Source organism: Haliaeetus albicilla, chromosome 5, assembly GCF_947461875.1.
Source record: "Haliaeetus albicilla chromosome 5, bHalAlb1.1, whole genome shotgun sequence".
Classification (NCBI taxonomy): Eukaryota; Metazoa; Chordata; class Aves; order Accipitriformes; family Accipitridae; genus Haliaeetus; species Haliaeetus albicilla.
This window is the reverse complement of record NC_091487.1, coordinates 33848522-33868185: the sequence shown is the minus strand read 5'-3', so window position 1 is coordinate 33868185 and position 19664 is coordinate 33848522. Positions and strand designations below refer to the sequence as shown.

The 19664-nt window shown below is 35.6% G+C and overlaps 1 protein-coding gene across 7 annotated transcripts in view; it reads left to right on the top strand.

The window, feature by feature from the left end:
* Positions 1-19664, top strand: part of DPH6 (diphthamine biosynthesis 6) — a 216489-nt gene that overhangs the window by 85032 nt on the left and 111793 nt on the right. For 5 of the 7 annotated variants that reach the window (XR_011324769.1, XR_011324766.1, XR_011324768.1 and 2 more), the window contains 4 exons: positions 4461-4614; positions 5899-6030; positions 9791-9920; positions 13434-13608. Coding sequence is in view for 3 of the 7 variants with exons in the window: in XM_069784080.1 (XP_069640181.1) it covers positions 4461-4614; positions 5899-6030; positions 9791-9920; positions 13434-13608 (591 nt within the window). In the remaining 4 variants the exon portion in view is untranslated. The remainder of the gene's footprint in view (positions 1-4460; positions 4615-5898; positions 6031-9790; positions 9921-13433; positions 13609-19664) is intronic. The other 2 variants (XR_011324767.1, XM_069784079.1) reach the window with 1 other exon arrangement.

Genomic DNA, 19664 nt, shown 5'->3' with positions numbered 1-19664 from the left:
TTTAATACTTTCTCATCATTGAATGATACTTCTCCCAGGTAACCTTTAGTTTCCCTTCTGCATCATAAGAATATAGATAACCCTTGTAGTTATGTTTTCAAAACTTTGTAACGAATACTGCAAAATTTTTTTTTTGTACACTGATTTATTTCAAACATTAAGATAATAAATAAAGGAATTTTTTTCTACTCCATTTGATTGCAGATTCAGTCCAGTTCTCTGAGAAAAGAGAGGTTTTTGTTCTCTTTTCATAATGAAGAGACTTTATTTGAAAGTCTTTCAGAGTAAAGGACTTTCTAGCCTATGTGTCTGTGTATTGTACTTGAAATACTGCAAGGAGATGTACGTGGTCTCTCTCATTACATTTATTTCAAGGAGTTCTGTTATCAATATACACCACAAAGAATAAAGAGATTATCATAGTCTTTCCTTATGTCTTCTGAGCTCTCTGCCCCACTGTATCCTAGTTGCTGCTCAGTGGGAGAACTATCAGTTTTGGAATTGTGTTGTGTATCAGTTTCTGTAGTGGAGGATGTAAGCTTTTAAAGACAGCAATCTGTTGTTTTCATAAAAGACCACGGCGTGGAATTTCAGCTCTATCAGTCAAAGTCCTAGCTCTGAGGCTTTTTCAACAGGAGAATTTGGATCTTGGAACACTCGTGCATTTGCTTAACTTCATTCTGAGCGCACTTGCATCAATGACATGAGTTATGTGAATACAGTTAAGCATATGCATGCATGCAGGCTCTGATCCAAAATTAGGTTGGTATCACAATGTACAGTGGGTGTGGGAGAAACAGTGTAACAAATGGGAAAATATATTGCTTCTGTGAAGTAACATGAAAATGTTATGTGATAAAGTGGGTTCTGTAAGATTTAATTAAAATGTCATTATAGCGAGCTTGGTTTTTTTGTTTTTAAAGTGATGAGAATATTATTCAGGGAAAGTTAGTCTGTTTGTGGCAGTCTGTAACTTTAAGTTTTAAATTCTTAGATTACTTTCTCTGTCGATAGGAATGGAAGGCCAACATTTGTATGAGATTTGAATATAGCTACTAAACAGTCTGGCAGCTCTAGTTAGGCTGGCATTGAGCCTGTTGTTCTTCTGGTGCCAGGTTCCACACCTAATACTTCTGCTGTAGCCTGCACCTGTGCTGCTGCAGAAAGTGATTGATTACCTATGTGTTTGGAGCATTGTGGGAGTCAAACTTGAACGAATCATTGTGATGTATCATAGGCATTGAAATCAACAGTAGTCTATAATTATTTTTGTGGGTTTTGGTGTATGTAAGAAACATTATAGAATTCCTAGTATTTCTTAGTAATTTCCAAAAATTTTGCAACTGACCAGCTACTTATGTATGTGTATTAACACAGATGTATAATTTTATCTATATCTGTGAAGCACTATTGATATAAGCTTAATAACTTATAAAATATTGACATATTTAGGAAAAAGGGATGTGACTGGATTATACAAAAATTTCATGCAGCATCAATTTGGGATATTTGTAATATTAACAAATTACAAAGCTACAGGGGAGTTCTGCGGGTTACAGCAAATCAGTTGTGATATAGTCTGTGAGTCTCACTACATCCCTATTAATCTTTTATGAAGCACATTTTGCAGAAAACATGTTTAGAAACATAGTTGAAAGAACGATTTTCTCAGGTAGCATAAAAATGGAATAGGCGCTCTTTTCATGTTCACTTGCAGAGCATGTAAATTCAGTCCTCCAGGTTAGGGAATGGAGAGGTTACAGGTCTCTAATAATACCTACAGAAGATAGCTGTAGCTCGAGATCTCTTAAAGGGTAATTATGTAAACTTAACAAACCCAGAAACAAAGTGGCTGTCATACGGGCAAGCTGGAACTTTTCCCTTTCCAGTTAACATATTTTTTGCCTAGTGATGGATTGTTACACCATATTGAAGTTAAAATCCAGGCAATGTAAAAACAAAAGCCAAAGCAGCATTGTGATAGTATCGTTCATTTCACCATGTCTGTGCATGCTTCTTCAGGGGGCTAGGACCAAGAGGTGCAAACTCTGTATATGTTACATTAGTAGTCAATGAATGCCCGTGCTACAATGCAAATTCATTGTTTCATGATGGATGTTACAACTTAGCCAGGGAAAGCAACTAATTTAATAAAACAACAATTTGGAAGAAGGAAATGGTAGCACTTCTAGCACTTCATGCCACTATACAGTCTGTATATTTCTATAAAGCAATGTCTCATGGATAAAAAAATAGAAACTTTAAAAAAAAAAAGGAAAAAATGGAATTTTCTTGGTTCTTGTAGCATAATCCAGTTTAAGGTCTATTTCAATTATAGATTTGTGCTCCTGCTGCTTTGTTTTCTAAACCATACCTGAAAGGTCAGGGGCTATCAGGCAGCCCTCTGGATAATGGCAAAATATATCAACCGACAGCAGTAGTTGAAGGTGTAATTCAGTGAGTGGGAATGGTATAGATGCTGTTGGATGCTTGTATATTGTAATGTTGGAATGCATGTTGTGTTTGTGCTAAATGGCAGTTTTCATCTTTGTGCTATTATGTTACATTTAGTTGACTTCTTTTAACCTCTCATGTACAATTGATTCACATAAAGTAGATTATTGCCTTGACTTTCATGCCTTTCTTGAAGGAATTAATAAAATGAGGTCCAATCAAAGAACATCAGTCCCTCTTAGAGCATAGCTTTAGTGTTTACAGTGCTTATAAAACTCCCCTTGAGCCCTTTTAGAGGCAGCAGAGCTGATTTTCCTCTCACAGGTAATGACCTTTTTGTAATTTAGCCTTTCCTGAGAATTTCCAAATACACTGCTTTAACTTAACTGGGTCCTTTTTCTTTCCAGTGAAGTCAAATATTGATGTAAATGCTGAGTTCTTATTGCAGACTTCTGATGCATACTATAGTTTTCTGCCTTTTTTCCCTCACTTTTTTTTTCCTTAATATGGAGAGAAAACTTTTGAAATTGCAATAAGATATGTTTTATTTTCCAAAGAAAAGAAAAAAATGCAATAAAATTACTTTTTAAGAAGAAGTCTATATTCGAATTTGATTAGTAATTTTTAATATGTCCCATTTTGTTTGACAGCTTGATGAGATCCAATTGTTAAAAAGCAGAGAATGCAGAGGGTCAAACTTCATATGACCTTATGAGTGGTTTGCTGTATAATGTTAATAATATTCTTTTTCATAGACATTTTGCATGGAAATTCTATAGATAGTACACTAATTTGTGAGCTAAAAGAATATTCAGCAAGTTTCTAATCCATATTTAAGGATTGCCAAAGGCTTCATGTTTTGTCAACTCTTTATCTTGCTTTATTTGGCTTTATCATCATTTCTGTGAATTTAGTATTTAAGAAGCCTACAGTAAAATGCTAGTTTAGACACTATATGAAATTTGAGACCTTTGAGTAGAAAATTAATCAATAGAATCTGGAGTTACAGCATGCAGGTTTATGGATAAATTCTGTCATAATTCATATTGGTTTTAGATGAAGACAAGTAGTATTAGCCAAGGTAGTGATTCCAAAGTCAACATGCTCTGTGGATTAGGCTGCCTTGGAAAATCAGGTGGAAGAGAGTAGGGGTTCTGATTGCTCTAAAAATAAAAAAAATATATATACGTATGCTGTAATTACATGACTTGTTGAAAATATAGTGAACACAGAATTTTGGAAGACTAGTCAGTATGCACTCTGCCTATGTATTTTGCTTTAAAAGGTACGCTGGGTAGTTTTTTCTTCCTAGGCCTAAGAAAGCGTTTGGGAAGAAGAGAAGGTACCATTAATTATTTTCCTTCCTTGTCAGGAAAATACTTTGATGTATAAATCTTGGGAAATGCTCTTTTCTGTATCTCAAAACTCTGAACATTCCAAAGTGTGGTGACTTTGATGGAAAGGATGGTCTTTTGTGAGATGAAGAGAAAGAATATTTTTTTTTTTTACATGGACTGCATTCAAGGTTGCACAAAGTTTTAAAACTTTCTTGTTAGTCTTTTGCTCTGTTTCATGTGTTTAGTGACAGTGTTAATTATCAAATTTTTACTTTTCTATTTTGTTCCCTTTTTCATTTAATTTATACTATTTTTTGAATACATAATGGTCCTGTATATAATTGTGGAATAGCATTTCTTCATCATAGTATTCTTTCTGTCTCTTATCTTGAGTCTCATAATTTTTCATATCTGTTGTCCTTATTTATTACTAAGTCTGCATTTTTATTCCATATGATATGTCAACAGGAGCACATTGTATTCTGCCAGTTTCTGCAATCTAAATAGTGGGAAATCCTAATGCTGTTCTTCCAAGAATTGTTCTAAGCTTACGTATCCATTGAGCTATATTATTTTTTGTAACTGAAACCCAAAATTTGAATGATAAAATGTGCTGATTTCATACTGCTTGGCGTGCTATTTACTTGCTTATTTTATGTTTCTCTCAAGCAGGGGGAATCTTCAGGTATGTTTATGGCCAATAGCTGTTCTTGTGAGCTAAGCTGCGATGATGATGATATTTTCCCTTCATCAGAAGAGGATGAACCACAGAAAAACATTCTAGTCCTCTGGAAGTCTTCGAAACATAATACTTTGGATTTCAGTGAGTCTTGCACAGCTTTCATTAGAAAAATAATATTGAATATTTCATGCCGTGGTGGAGTATGCTGTTAAATTACTATAAGAACACTCCTGAAAAGAATGTTCGTGACCTTTAATAACCAGCCTGAAAAAAAAAAGAGTTCATACTACAATGCAGCTTTCTGATAGGAATGAATAGATCTCTGGTAATGATGAATTTCATGTTATTTTACAGAAGGAGCATAACCCATTTTCCTTCTTTCTTTCAGAAAACACACATTTATGCGTTCTGTTTGTGTGAATGAAATTACTATAATATAATCATTCAAGTGGAGGGATTGAGTTTTATTTAAAAGGTCTAATTACACCTGTACTGATACTCTACTGTTTTTAAACAGAAGCTAGACAAGCAAACTCTAAAACGAAGTACAAAATTCAACCGTTCAACCTGCTTATGTAGTGTATGAGTCTTTCCCCACCCAAGCAACCTCAGGGTGACATTCATGATCGCATGATCAAGTTTAGCAGCCTAGCAAGTTACTGTCTCTTAGGTGAGCTGCAGTAACTAATCATATGCCTGATACTAGCACTGCCTCAAACATGAGGCGATTAATGCAAGATAAACCCGATTCCATAGATTGGTACCTCATTGAATTACCACAGCATCACTGTTACCCTACACCCAAAGATTAGTAAACTTTTCCTGAAAATTAAGTTTCATAACATAACAGTGTTTGATATTGAATGGTATTTATGCTCTTGAATATGGGTAAGTGCCTGGTGGGATGTTAAAAAAAAATCTAAACACGTTATGCATTTGCTAATATGATCAGAACCAGGTTAAATACCTAACTTCCACTAAAATTTGGCATATAAGTTTGAAAATCTGTTCCTGTGTCACTTAGATTATTTTGAAAATTTTAGCTTTTCAGTGTCATGTCTTGTGCCAAGTCTGTATCAAAACAGGTAGAGAAATTGTAAAAGGTCAGCAAAAATGGAAAGGAGGAAAGAAAGTACTGAAATTCTCAGCTAAGTACTACTTGCAGGTGTATTTTCTGAAGGCAGTGTTGGAGAAGGATTTGTCAAGTAGCATTTGGAAGCTTTGTTACCAGCACACGTACTTTTAAGTTTTTGGTTTATATCTGTTTGTCTGTAAATATTTTTTGAAGCTGTTTTTACAGTTTGTGATTTTTTTTTTTTATTTTTCTGTAGAAGTTCTTCTTGCTTAAACAATTTAAAATATATTCTAGGTTAATCTGAAATCCTTCATTATTATAATCACAGTGCTTTTCTTCATTTCCCATAGCCAAGGTGTTTGGAAGTTCAGGAAAATCCCCAAGTGGTTACCAGTGGTTTTCAGGTATCACTGCCCACTTCCTTCCATCAAAAGGCAAAAATGCTCAAGAGGCAGCAAGGGAAGCATTTTCTTCTCTCCAAGGTGCTTTATTCAGTTAATGCATTATCTACTGTTAACTATACTGTTTTTAATATGGTATTAACTAAGAATCTGTATTGTCGTATGGTTTTATAACTTTAAATGTTGTGGTTGGCAGTTTGCCATTGCATTTTGTATTTGATTGGAATCATTGATATCAAGACTGCCAGCTTTAATATTGAACACATCATAATTTGACTGGCTTTTGAAGACCCTAGAAAGCCAGAGTAGTGTTCATATCACTGTAACAACACTATTTCCACAGTACTTACTCACTTTATAACTTGTTTTATAGCTTTCTTGCAATATATACTGTGTGTGAGTGTGCATGTGTGCTGTGGATGCTGTCTACTTGCTAAAGCACTTTTGTAGCTACCATAATTTTAAATTAAGTTTCCTAGAAAGCTGTTGCACGTTTTCGCATCTAGGATTAGGTCAGTAGCAGTAAATCTCATTTATATTCTTAATGTAAAGGAGACATTGCTATCTTGGGAATCATGAAATCCAGGTCCCTTACTATCCATCCCCCTCTTACAAGATACTGACATATAAAATAAAATGTGAACATTTTTGTTTCATATTTTTTTTCATTCTAAATTTTAAATAAAGCATGTTTACACAGGCTTCTTTTCATTCATAAATATTGAAATAATTTTTAGTATCTAAATGGGTAGGCTCATATTCTTGTTCACGAATTTGTGTGAGGTATTGTCCTGTAAAATCTTTTTTTTTTTTTGCATGGGCTGCTGAGTATTCATAATTGAATATAGGATGATAAACCCTAGAACTTTTTTCAGAAGCAAAGAAGTTGTACTTTGTAGAACATCATTAAGCTAGTTTTCGATTGCTTGGAAATCAGCAAGGTGGATGTGATCAAGCGTCTAGTAAAAGACAATAGTATTTAGTGTAAATCTTCTCATTATATTTGAATGGAAATCTGCCAGTACAAACATTATATAATTTGCCTTAGCATCTGTTAAAAAAGATGTGTCTTTGACTAGTACAGTAGCCTATTGCTTTCAGCAAATTACTTGCATTAGCTGTATTATAGTAAAAAAAAAAGTGGTAATATTCTGATCCTTGGTAGAAAATGCCAGTTCTCACATTTTCTTCTGTTTTTCTCTTTTTGGAAGTGGGTGTGGAAGACTGAATGAATTATGGTTCTGTCACGGCAAAAGAAACGATTTGTTTCTGAGAACTTAACTGATCTGCAAATATGCACAAGGCTTTTTCTGAACTCACGATCTATACAGTTCTGTGAGAATGGCATAAGCACAGTCTTTTTAACCTCTTTGCTGGGTTAATTGATTTAATCACCTCTAAAGCAGATAAGTGCTGCCAAAAGGATTCAGAAATGGAAATTTATTACTTGATGTTATGAAACATGGTTGTTCTGTAAAGTGGATGGAATTCTCCTGTGAAGCCAAGAACGGGAGGGAATGCAGTACATTATTGTTTACATTTATTTTCTTAAACTCTTTTGCTAAACTTTTCTTTAAATATGATTGGAAGATGACAGAGATTGCAGTGCTTTATATATGAAGTAACTCTTGTGCAGCTGTACCATGGAAAAGTTCCAGAGGCTTGAAGGGAACTACATAGATTGTTATTACATGAAAACTTAGTTTAAAATGCTACTTCCTGTAGACAGTTTGCATACCATCTTTTGTGGCTCTTAGCCTATGGATCCTGGATAACCCATTTAAAAAAAGTAAGCTGTACTTCAGCCGATATTACCTTTTGGGTCAGTTCTTTTTAGGCAGTTTTGCCTAAGTAAGGATGAGTCTCACCTGACTTTTTAATTATATAAATTCTTAGGAGCGGTGAATGGCTTGAAATTAGACAGAAAGGCTGTATGGTTTCCCTGTACATCCTGGAGATGTGCTGTGTAAGAGTTGTTGTCAAGAACCCAAGTGGTGGGTTGGTAACTAGTTCGTTTATGCCTTTCCGCTAGATGGAGTGCTTTGGGAGGTCAGTTTTATTCTGCTTACAAGCTAGGGGCAAGCTATTTCCAATCGTTCCTCTAATTCTTGCAGAGGAAAAGGATATTGTACTTTTACTTACTTTAAGAAGATTTTTTAAAATAAAGCTAGAAATTACAAATTTATCCAAATCTCTTGCCTTCAATTTGCTCTAATACTGTTATATGTCCACAAGTTAGAGTTAGTTTGTTGGCTTATGCATTTTAAATTTAGACTGGGGCAGGGGGGATGGGGGTGTCAGTTTGGGCTTTTTTTTCCCCTCCAGTATTCTATATAATGCTGCAGAACTTTTAACTGCAGGCCAAAACTCTTTCTTCTTGACTAAAATGCTGGCTGGAAATTTGAAAAATGTCCTTGTTTCCTCCTTGACTGGTGACATAGCAGCTGGTATTGACCTAGAGATTGCTATCAGGCAGCATTCAAATACATACATATTTCTGGACAGAATTATCATTGTGTGCTAATTTCTCAGCTGATATTTCTGGAGATGTATCTTGACTTAATAGTAGTTCTATGTCAGTTGCTATATAATCTTTTATATCACTTAGTGCACACTTCCTTTTCTGTCAGTGACAATTCCCCTTTTCAGATTGCCAACACTAATAGCAGTATGACTAAGTAAATCTGAGACATTTAGAGCAAAATTCAGCATTGGTGTGACCAAACTAACCTTTATGGAAGAGTGCCAACTCCTGAACTGTCTTTAAAAGCACAGAAAAGTTTTACACAAAAAGTATTTGTTTATTACTGAAGCAACAGCCAACAGAGATTGTCTTTATACTCTTGTACTTCTCCACTTGAAAACAAATATAAAAGTATATACAGGTACACACTGTAACATTAAAGGACAAGATCCCCAAAGCTACACTGAGAAGAACTTTACATAGCTCGTTTAAGTTAGGTCACATGGGACTGTTATTATATATGTTCTGTATTCAGAGAAGATTTTGTCTTCATTTAGTTTCTGTTGCTCATGAGTTACAAAGGGTCCAAACTGCAGAGCTGATTCACGTGTCTTGTTGTGGTATTGACTATGTAAGAGTAATACATTCTCCTTAAGTGCTATGACTGGAATCTTCTTGCATACACATTCAGATGATCATGACTTCCCAGTATCTTTTCTTTAACTGTCTGCTTGAACTTGCCTCTGCTCTCATCTTTCCTTCATTTCTCCTGTGGGCACTTCTGTTTCCCATTGTCTGTCTTGCCGTTTATAACTCTTTGTTTATGCGGAGATTATTATTGTAGTGAGGGTTTTTAAAAACAGCTTAGACAAGCATCCCTGTGGAATACTATATAAATATCTGATCTTTTCTTTGAAGAATGTGATGTACTACAGGACCCCTTATTGTCCCTTCCAGTTCTATACTTTTGTGATTCCAAGTCCTTTATAGATTACTAGCTGTCATAGGCTGAAAATAAAAAAAATAGGAGATAATAAAACTTACATATACAAGGAATTCGGACTGTTACATATCTCTATACGCATTAATGCATGATATGTTTTCTTCGGGCAAGAATTCACCACTGCTCAGGGTGGATAAAATTTATTCATATTCTGTTTCTGTATATTTGGAAAACTAACATGAGAAAGCATTTCATGAAAAAAATGGGTATTATGTGGGGAAAGGTAATATGTTGCAAAGCCTTCAGTCATGTTTAGACAACTGTTAGGTTATTACCAGTTGATTTTGCTGAATGAAACCAGGATGCCTATGCTGTCTTTCTACACACATTTAAAATATTCTGTCTTTAACAGCTATATTATTTTTATCCTGCAGCTAATATGACTTCAGAGGGATTGAAACTGAAGGATATTATTTTGGTTCATCTGTATATAAAGAGCATGAAAGATTTCAGTGTTATAAATTCAGTTTATGTGACACAATTTGATTTGTGTCCACCAGCAAGGTAGGATTAGACTACTGCTATAGTATATTTATGCTACTGCTATAGTATATTTATGATACACTATAATATACCGAATTATTGTTACCATATTTATGAAGCTTTTGTCCAAATGTTTGTGCCTCACAGACTTAGAAGTAGACTTTTGCTGCCTTTTGGAGTAATCACATCAGGTCTGCTCAACTGAAAAACACTAGGGTCAGAAATTTTTGCCTTAATATATACCATAAGGTTTATAAATGCTCCCCTTAAATAGACTTACAGAAGCATAATACATTTTTGCAAGTCTCAGTTCTCCTCTGTGACTTGATTGAACTGACAACTCTTCTGTATTGGTGGGATTTTGTTTGCTTTTCTTGTTTTTTTGCCTCCCTTGACCTGCTGGCAACGCCCCTCTGAATGCAGCCCAAGATATCACCAGCCCTCTTTGCCACAAGGGCACGTTGCTGGCTCGTGTTGAACTTGGTGTCCATCAGGAGCCTCCAGGTCCTTCTCTGGACCTTTGAGCCAGTTGGCCGCCAGGATATACTGGACCATGGGTTTGTTCCTCCCCAGGTGCAGGACTTTCAAGTTCTCCTTGTTGAACTTCATGAAGTTCCTGTGTGCTTTTTTCTCCAGCCTGTTGAGATCCATCTGGATGGCAACACAAACCTCTGGCATATCAGCCATTCCTCCCAGTTTTGTATCTTCTGCAAACTTGCCAAGGGTACACTCTGCCCTATCATCCAGATGATTAATGAAGATGTTGAATAGGACTGGGCCTGGTATAGACTCCCGAGGTACACCGCTAGTTACTGGCCACCTGTGAGACTTTGTGCCGCTACTCTCCACCGTCTGTGCCTGGCCATTCAGCTAGTTTTCAATCCACCTCACTGTCTGCTTATCCAGCCCATACAGCAACAGCTTCTCTATGAGTATGTTATGGTACGTGGTGTCAAAAGCCTTGCTGAAGCCTTACTATCAATCATTATTAAGTCTTCCTAAAAGTGATGAGGTTTGGAACCTTCTAGGTCCTTGTGACAAACCTTATTCACCTTGTTCTCTTTATTTTGTTAAATACAAAAGCAAAATTGTTAGCTGAGGATGTGCCTGAGATGCACATCATGAGATACTGGGAGTTGTTTCAAGACAGTACCAATATCTACTTACTCTGTTCCTTTTCTTCCCCTGCTTGGCTGTGGTTGAAGATGAATACTGGACTAGATGGATCTTTGGCTTGATCCAGTGAGGTTGTTCTTAATATCTTGTGTTTCCATCAGATAATGATTATTAGTGAGTAGCTTAGCTGCACTTACATATTCAGTAAGAATGGAAGTATGAAAAGAAATTATTTCAGACTTCTGAATACTCTGATGCTAACACTTTCATTCATAGATCCCCAAATCACAGCTTTTAAATATCTGTTGTACAGAATTTTAAACGTTGCATCCAAGTCCACCTCTGACATAATGAAACAGCTTGATGGTCTAGGTATGCAGTATGTGATTCCTGTGTTATTTGGGTGTGTTGGTTGTTTTGTTTCTTTCCATTGGAAACTGGATAACAAACACCTAGCCCATGAAATTTTTGTTCTGGTTTTTTTTTTAAAGTTGTGTGTTAATGCTAATTTTCCATTTGTAAAATTTACTGCCTTTGTCAAAAGGGCTTGTTCCTTATTACAGTAATTCATATTCTTAAGTATCTGAGATAATATGCTCAGTATGCAGAACTGCCATAGCTTGAAAAATTCAACTTGGCTCATAGGTTAATACAGGCTGGAAGGGACCTCTGCAGGTCATCTAGTCCAATCCCTTGCTCAAAGTAGGGTCAACTGTGAGGTCAGACCTCACGTCTTGTTCATATTTTTAAAACCAACTGTTTAGCAATTTTCTAATGTAAAATACTATATTTGATACTCTTATTACAAAATATGAAGTGTAGTATAGGCATGTGAATTTTAAGTATAGCATGACAAATAGTTAAAAGACATTGTTAAGATAATGTATATCATCATAGATTCACATTCTCCTACACTGTCTGGGTGTCAGAAGAGACTAAAAGAGGGCAGGAAGAAGCTTCTTCAAATGCTGATTGCAGGCCAGGATTACTAAATCACAGAGGGATGGAGTATTGGTTGTGTGTGCCTTCAGAGGAGGGATCTAGTCCCAGCTGTAAACTACACAAAATGAATCTCCACTCCTATGTATGTTAAGTTCTCTTTATGACACTTCTCCTGATTTAGCTTCCTTCATTTCTCATGCTGCTGCATGTTTTAAGCCTCCACATTTGCATAGTGAGCCACGTAGTCTTCCATCACTAAAATAACATGTAGAAAGATTAGGAAGTTGCAGGAAAATGGCTTTTTATGATTATATTTATGGAACAAACAGATTTATGTTGCATTTTGTCCAGAAGAAAAAATTATACAGCAGTTTGCATGGCTGCATCATTGCATTATGCACAGAGACCTGGTTGTGGGAGTTCTCACAAGCAGTATGCTGGAAGCACTGACTCAAGGGTGTGGATCTGCACTAAATTTGCAAAATTGTCTTGAAAATTTACCAGCCCAAGCAGAAAATCCATTCATCCATGCTTATGATGGTGGTAATGAAGAAAAAATACTGTATTTGCATGTGGGAGGAGGGGAGAAAAATAGTTTTCTTGGAAGAAATAAGCAAGATGAGAAGAATTTTGTAAGATTATGTTATATGATATGTAAAGAGAACCAGTGATTTTTTGTTGGATTCCTGCTGGGAGCTAAATGACTTTTTTATGCATGGACTGCAAATATAATTATTTTTCAGGCTTTGAAATGATGATTTCCCCCCGTATATCCCCTGCTTTTTCACTGGCCACATGCAACAGACCGTCTGTCTGTCTGTCCATGCTGGCACTTAGTCTTCCTTGGAGCAAACAAAAATGAACTTTTTAAATGAATGCTTAAGTAGGTTTTCAGTCCTGTCATAAGTGTGTGTCTGTCATGCAGTTTGAGGTATAACAGAAAAATATGCTCAGTATTGCATGATAACATGTGAGAAGCGTGTAAAGGAACAATAAGCTGCTGCTTTTTAGAACCTGAACCTCTAGTCCAACCATTGGAAGGAGATTCAGTGAAAAATGCATGAACGTAAGAATATGACAATGATACACTCAGTCTGAAGGCTGCTTAGCATAATTTATCTGGCATTGCCAGAGTTCTGTGGTCAAGGTTTTTTTAATAAAAAATTCATGTATTCTTAATAAAGTAATACACATTATAAAAACAACCAAATGGAAATACGACATTGGATATGGTGCTAGTTTCTCCTTCATAATGGAGATTATCTTGCTGGAAGTCTGAAGCTGATCATTATTTGGAGAGGAGAAAACAGTGTAAATGCTAGCAGGGTATTGCGATACCATAGCTTTTTGTTGTTGTTGTTCCTGACAAAATTTTATAACATAGTATCCAAACGAAAAAACTATGGAAAATAAATGCTGAAACCTGGTGCAAGCAAACTTTCTGTTTGAAAAAAAATAATTGTCTTGTGTTTTCAGAGTATGTGTGGAAACCCTGTTACCTGATGGAATACTGTTTTGCATTGACTGCCTTACACATAAGTATGACACTGCAACAGATGATGTGTTACGTGATGAAAAACTGGTCATGCATGTACAGAGCATTTCCCACTGGGCACCTGCTAGCATAGGACCTTACAGTCAGTCCATCAAGGTAGGGAATCTTTGTTACTTCATGTGAACTATATGTCAGTGTACTGAAATGAGTACAGTTATAAAGTCTCCTTCTCTCCCATTTGAATGTGCAAAAGAAAATGTGTAAAAAAAAAAAAAAAAAAAAAAGAGCATTTTGAATTTATATGTTTAAAACTTTTGAGCAAAAGAAAAACTTAACCCACATCAGTCTTTCATTTTGTGATCATAAGACAGGTTAAATTAACTCTTTGCAGAGAATCTCAAGAACAGCCTATTTCTGTTGTATATTATAATTAGACCAAGTAATTGTGTTACACATACACTTTTATAGTCTGCCTAGAATATAAAAACAATTTAGGAACATCTGAGGATATTTGAAATTTGTTTGCTTAAAGCGAGCAAGTTAAAACTTTTTTATAGGTAAGTCAATCCTAAAATATGTATTTAACGAAATCCCTCTTGAGGCTCTTGGTACTGCTTAACCATTTAAAAGTACAGCAAGGTTTAAGAACTGTTCTTTTTTTCAAATTAATAACAAACTGAATAGAATATTACGTACTATTTAAAAGTATGAAAAGGAGGCAGTAAAGTATCATGGAAAAGTGGACCAAAACTTTGAATAAAAAGCTTTTTTCCTAACTTGGTACTTCTTGCCCAGCTAGTACCATTCTGACAAATGATGAAGTATCTCACCTTTTCTGTTGCAAAAAATGTATATATCCCTTTCTTACCAATACTTCTCTTGTGTAATACATTGTCCAGTCCAAATTATTGTGTTGTGCAAACTCATTTAAGCAACATGTTATAGCATCTGTTTAAATTTCCTGAAACTTCTTTGAGTCTGCAAACCCACTTAGTATAATGGCCATGGAATTGTACTTTGTTTTGTCTTTGTACCATTTTATGGAAAATTTCAGGAATAGTATTTTGCTTCAGAAGCTGATGTGGAATTTGTTTCATTTGCAGGATGAAATATTGGTAGATAACTACTGTATTAACCTTGTGGTTATAGCAAGGTGGGTTTATATCATCTGTGCATATCCGTTTTTCTTGAGAAAGCAGAAAGTAGGTTTATTAAACTTTCTTCCATTCAGTCTTACACCTTGACAGTCATAATTGTATCACATCATACATAGTCCTTCAAAGATAAAATTTAATAAGCTTTGCACCTTTGTATTTGCAGGAACTTCTCTGATATATCATTGCAACTAATCTGTATTACTGTCCTGGAGCTGGCATAGACTAAATTTAGAAAAGGGTGTGAACTGAAAATTGCTTTAGTAACCCAGTGAATAGTCCCGTGCTGCAAATGAACAATAAGCAGGCACTGCCAGTCTCTTGGATCTCCTGATGGTATGGGACAGTCAGCATAGCCAAGGAAAGGCTCATTTCACTTCAAACATAGTGTAACCAGTAACATTGGTCAGCAAGTTAAACATTAAGGAAAACTTTCCATTGTTTTTTGTTTGGGTTTTTTTGGTTTTTCTTTCCCAAGGGAACGTTTTAGTCAAGCAACGTTATTTTCCCTTAAGGTGGAAAGTAAGTATTTTTACTTCTAAAATCCAATGACCACAGGAGTAAAGAAACAGTAATGAAAAGCTGTACCTCTGCTACAGGATCAGTTGCCATCCTTTATGGCTAAGTTCTGTCTCTAGCCCACAAACATCTGTATGGGGAATTGGTAATATACATACCAGCAATAGTTTTAATTTTCCTTTGCCAGATTTTGCCTTACTACTATGACCAATATGGTTCATCTGAGTATCAATATTTAACGTTATCCTGGTTTTATCTTGCTAAGAATCCTTGACTTTTTGGTAACATATTTCTATTCTGCAGAGCTTGATCCAGTAAACATCAAAAGAATATTCTTTTTTTTTTTAATTTCAGTAAATGTATTATAAATGTTGTTTTTCTTTCTGAAATAGCATATAAAAGATATAACCTATAAAAACTTTTCATAAGAATACATCATAGAGGAATGTGTAAGTGCATAAACAATATATTTGCATTTGAAAATTTATTAATGAAAGATATGGATCTTGTATCTTCTTAAATGTGAATTTTCCAAAATTAAAATCTTTAGGTGGGTTTTCAGAACTTCCTCGGACTATGTATGGGCAGGTATTAAGCTCTTAAGGTCACCAGTGGAAGTAAAGCACTTCAGTATGTTTTAGGACTAGAATATATTTTCCAGAATAAATAAGGAAGGAACAAAGGTGGCTTATTAATCTGTATAGTCAACAAAAATGATTTAAAATTATGATGAACTGTTGATCAGTTTTGTATGTATGAGGAACAGAAGCTTAATGATCTTAAAACAGTAAATGATTATTAGCCTTATGTTGTGTATATGTAGACTTTTGTCATTTGCTTGATAACAACTGGACAATTAAATTGTTGTCTTTTCTGTCCAATATGAAGTTTTGTGGACACTGGGGAATCATCATGTATTTTAGCACAGTGGTTTTGCGCAGTTCAGAATAGGCCAAAGACTGTAATATTCAGAGTATTGCAAGTTGGGATTGATGTGCACTGGCATGCAAGACCAGAGCTGGCAGCGGAAAGGTGTAGGTAGTTCATGCAAACTATGGAATTCACACTTCAGGCTCAAAAAATCACTCAGCAGAGCATCACTTTAATTCTGTAGGGACCTTGCAGGATCCTGCCAACAGTGCTATGAGGACAGAAAGTAAAAATTTGAAATTTGCCATGAGAATGTCCTGACCTCAGTCTGATAGACACCAAACAACAGTGGCAGAATAAAATTAGGATTTTCAAAGTATTTATAGCAAAATCAAACATTCTTCCTCATTTGGGATTAACATTCTTTAAAAACAACTTAAATGTTTCTACTTGTGAGAAGTAGACGTAAACTGTTGTAAGATACAATTTGACTGACTTTCTTATAATTAAGAAAAACCTGAGATCATTTAATATATTTTTCTTGGTCCACATGTTTTATTGGTGCAGAAACCTCTGCCAATCTTAATGTCTATGTCAGCAACTGGAGTATAAGCTACGTCAGAGTTATTGTAAAGGCTATACTTCTGATCCTAGTAATCTATAACAAGTGTTTTGATTATGTCCTTCTAACAGTAGTACCACAGACTATCTAGGCTATTCGGTCTGCAAATATGTGATACATGGTTTGCCTTCCTCCAGATCTTTGTTCCATAGTGAGCACCAGCCCAATTTGTGCTGGTCATTGCTAGTATCTTGGTATTTTTACTAAAGGTAGTACTTCATGTTTTTACTTGCTGTTGTTTATCAGATTATTATTTTATTTTCATGTTTTAATTCTGTTTTACCAGTGAATTAGAGGATTACAAGCAGTAATTTGTAGCTTGTATAGAAACAGCTTACTTACCATCTTCACAAAAGCTAACAGCACAGTTGCAGATGAGGGAGTTAAACATGAAGATGCACTGCAAAGCAGTGTTTGGGGTGAGAAATTTAGACTGAGAGCTTATTCATGATTATTTATTTTGTGAGAACATTCTTTGAGCATTTATGAACTGTGACCATAGTTCATTAGAAAAATAATTTTAAAAAAAGCCCAGTGCAGCTGAAACACTAACCACAAATACTTATCTAAGAATGCGTGGAAAGTTGACAGTGTTTGTACCAGATGTTCTTCTAGTATGTTAATGTAATTTAAAACTCTATTTGCACTTACAGTTTGTTTGCTTTGGCAAAGTTTCTTCATGTTTTTCTATCTGTAAATGAAGAAATAAACTGCCACAGTAGAAGTTAGCGTACTATTATATTCTACAATAATTTTTTGATGGTGACATAATGTATTTTATACACATACAGACACGTATGCATCTATGACTTGATTATGTCTGTTGAAGCTTTTAGCTTTTCCTTGTGACCTCAGTTCTTTCCCTCTGACAGCTGCCAAATCCCAGTTTCACCATCCTTCAGGCATCTTTTTCTCAGTTTTCTTCTCCACACTGTCTGAACTCAGTAGCACAAACATAAAAAACAAAAGAGTGTCCTTACCCTCTGATTCCAATGTCCAGATACCTATAAGTTGATTGAAGTTGGGTTCTTTTTTTTTTCTGTTTACTCACCTTAAAATAAATTATTTTTTCCTTTCATTTTTCTGATCATCAAGGCATGATATATTAGCGGGTAAGTACTGTGGGAACAATGGTGTGAATAAAGTGTCTTGCATCTGGTTTAAGGCAGTGATGCTTGCAGTGGTTCTGATGTTTCCTTGCTAAGAAGACTTGGTTCCTTCTCTTGCAGTGAAACTGAAAATGATCTGATAGAGCTTAGTCCACAGTTTGTAGCAGGTGGCTTTAAAAGAAGGTGGTGTTGGAAATAGCCTTGTCTGTTATATGCACCAGGAAAGATTACCTGGCTACTTAAACTATCTGGTTGCAGTTTTCCAAAAGCATGCTTAGCTGTTGTTAAACAAAATGCATATTTTAAGGAATCCATGCATTTAGGGATGCACGGATTATCCATGTAAGAAGATCAGCAGAAGAAAGATGAAGGTAGAAAGATGTCATAAAATTCCTATTAGTGAATCAGGGATTGAAAAAAATCACAGTATGATTCTTAAAGATATAGTTAACCCTTTAAAATACTACTTTTTCACATACCTATAGCTGATAAGTTGTTTGCTTCCTTCCTGTCTTTTCCTTTTGTGATTCAACAACAGTATATTATATTATACCATATGTAGCAATATGGGGGTAGGATACCTGGAGCTTCCAGTGGCTGGAAAAAAAAAGTGGTAGTCAACAGTTCAAAATTCCAAGTAGCGTTCCTCTGGGATTGATGCTTGGGATGATCCTGTTAACATCTTAATCAACAACTTGGACAATGGGATTGAATACGTGCCTAGTAGGTTTGTGGATGACAGTAATTTGGATAGTGGTTGATGCATTGGAGGGCAGGGCTGCCATTCAGAGATACCTAGACAAGCAATTGATAATGGAAGCCACATGAAATTGAACAGAAATTAGGGAAAAGTCCTGCAGCTAGGATAGAATAGTCCCATGCAGCAGTGTAGGATGGGGACTGTCTAGGTAGTAGATCTGCAAAGAAGTAACTAGAGGCCCTGATTGTCAGCAATCTAAATAGAAATTGGAAGTTCACCATTGTAGCAATGAAGGCTAACTAAATACAAGGCTGCATTAGCAAGGTTGTAGCCAGCAGGTCTTCAAAACCTGACTGCACAAGGCCCTCAGCAAACTGGTCTAATGTCTAAGTTGGCCCCACTCTAAGCATAAGGTTGAATTAGGTGGCTCTAGAAGTCCTTTCCAACATAAATTTTTGTCAGATTCTGTGATTAATATTAAAATCACAGATTTACTTACAGAATAACAGGAAGGAAACAGCATAATTACAGAAAGAAGAAATCCTTGCTATAAAACTTTCTCTTCAGGAGATCCGTAATGGTGCTGTATGGAAGAGCACTTAGGACACTGTAATTTTAGTAGATGAGAGAAAGAAAGTCATAGTCCAGCGGCACTGGCATACCCGCTCCTAAATAAGTAACCTTGTCACTGATATAAAAAATTATTGTTGTTGCTTCCCTAGCCATCGTCAGAAAAAAAATATGTATAACCTTAGGGCAACCTGGAGACTGTCCTAAATTGTATGGAGACTGTAAATACGCAAGTCAGGAAACAATGGGACAAAACTGAACTCTACATCTTTGCTGTTAATTTCTGTTGTGTCATATGCTTCTTAGCTGAAGATTAATGAGCCTGACTGTGAAACATTGTATTTAATTAGTACCATTGGCCAAATTGTGGATCAAAGCTGTCTGCCACTGCTGAGGGACGTGGCATATGGTCACACCCACTATCACAAAGTCCACCAAATAGCAAGAGATAACTGTATTAGCTCTTGGAGGGTGCTCTCAACTAGGCAGCCACTTTAATGATGAGACGTCTTAAAAAGAAACATTAGGGAGAATTAGAACTGTTGTCTTCTTCTAAGTAAATCCTTGCTTCTGTCAGTAATTGTGGTTTGGGCCTCAAGGCATGCAAAAGTAGAAGTCAGTTATTGATACTGATGTTGAGAATGGGATCAGTCATCACTGGTAAGACT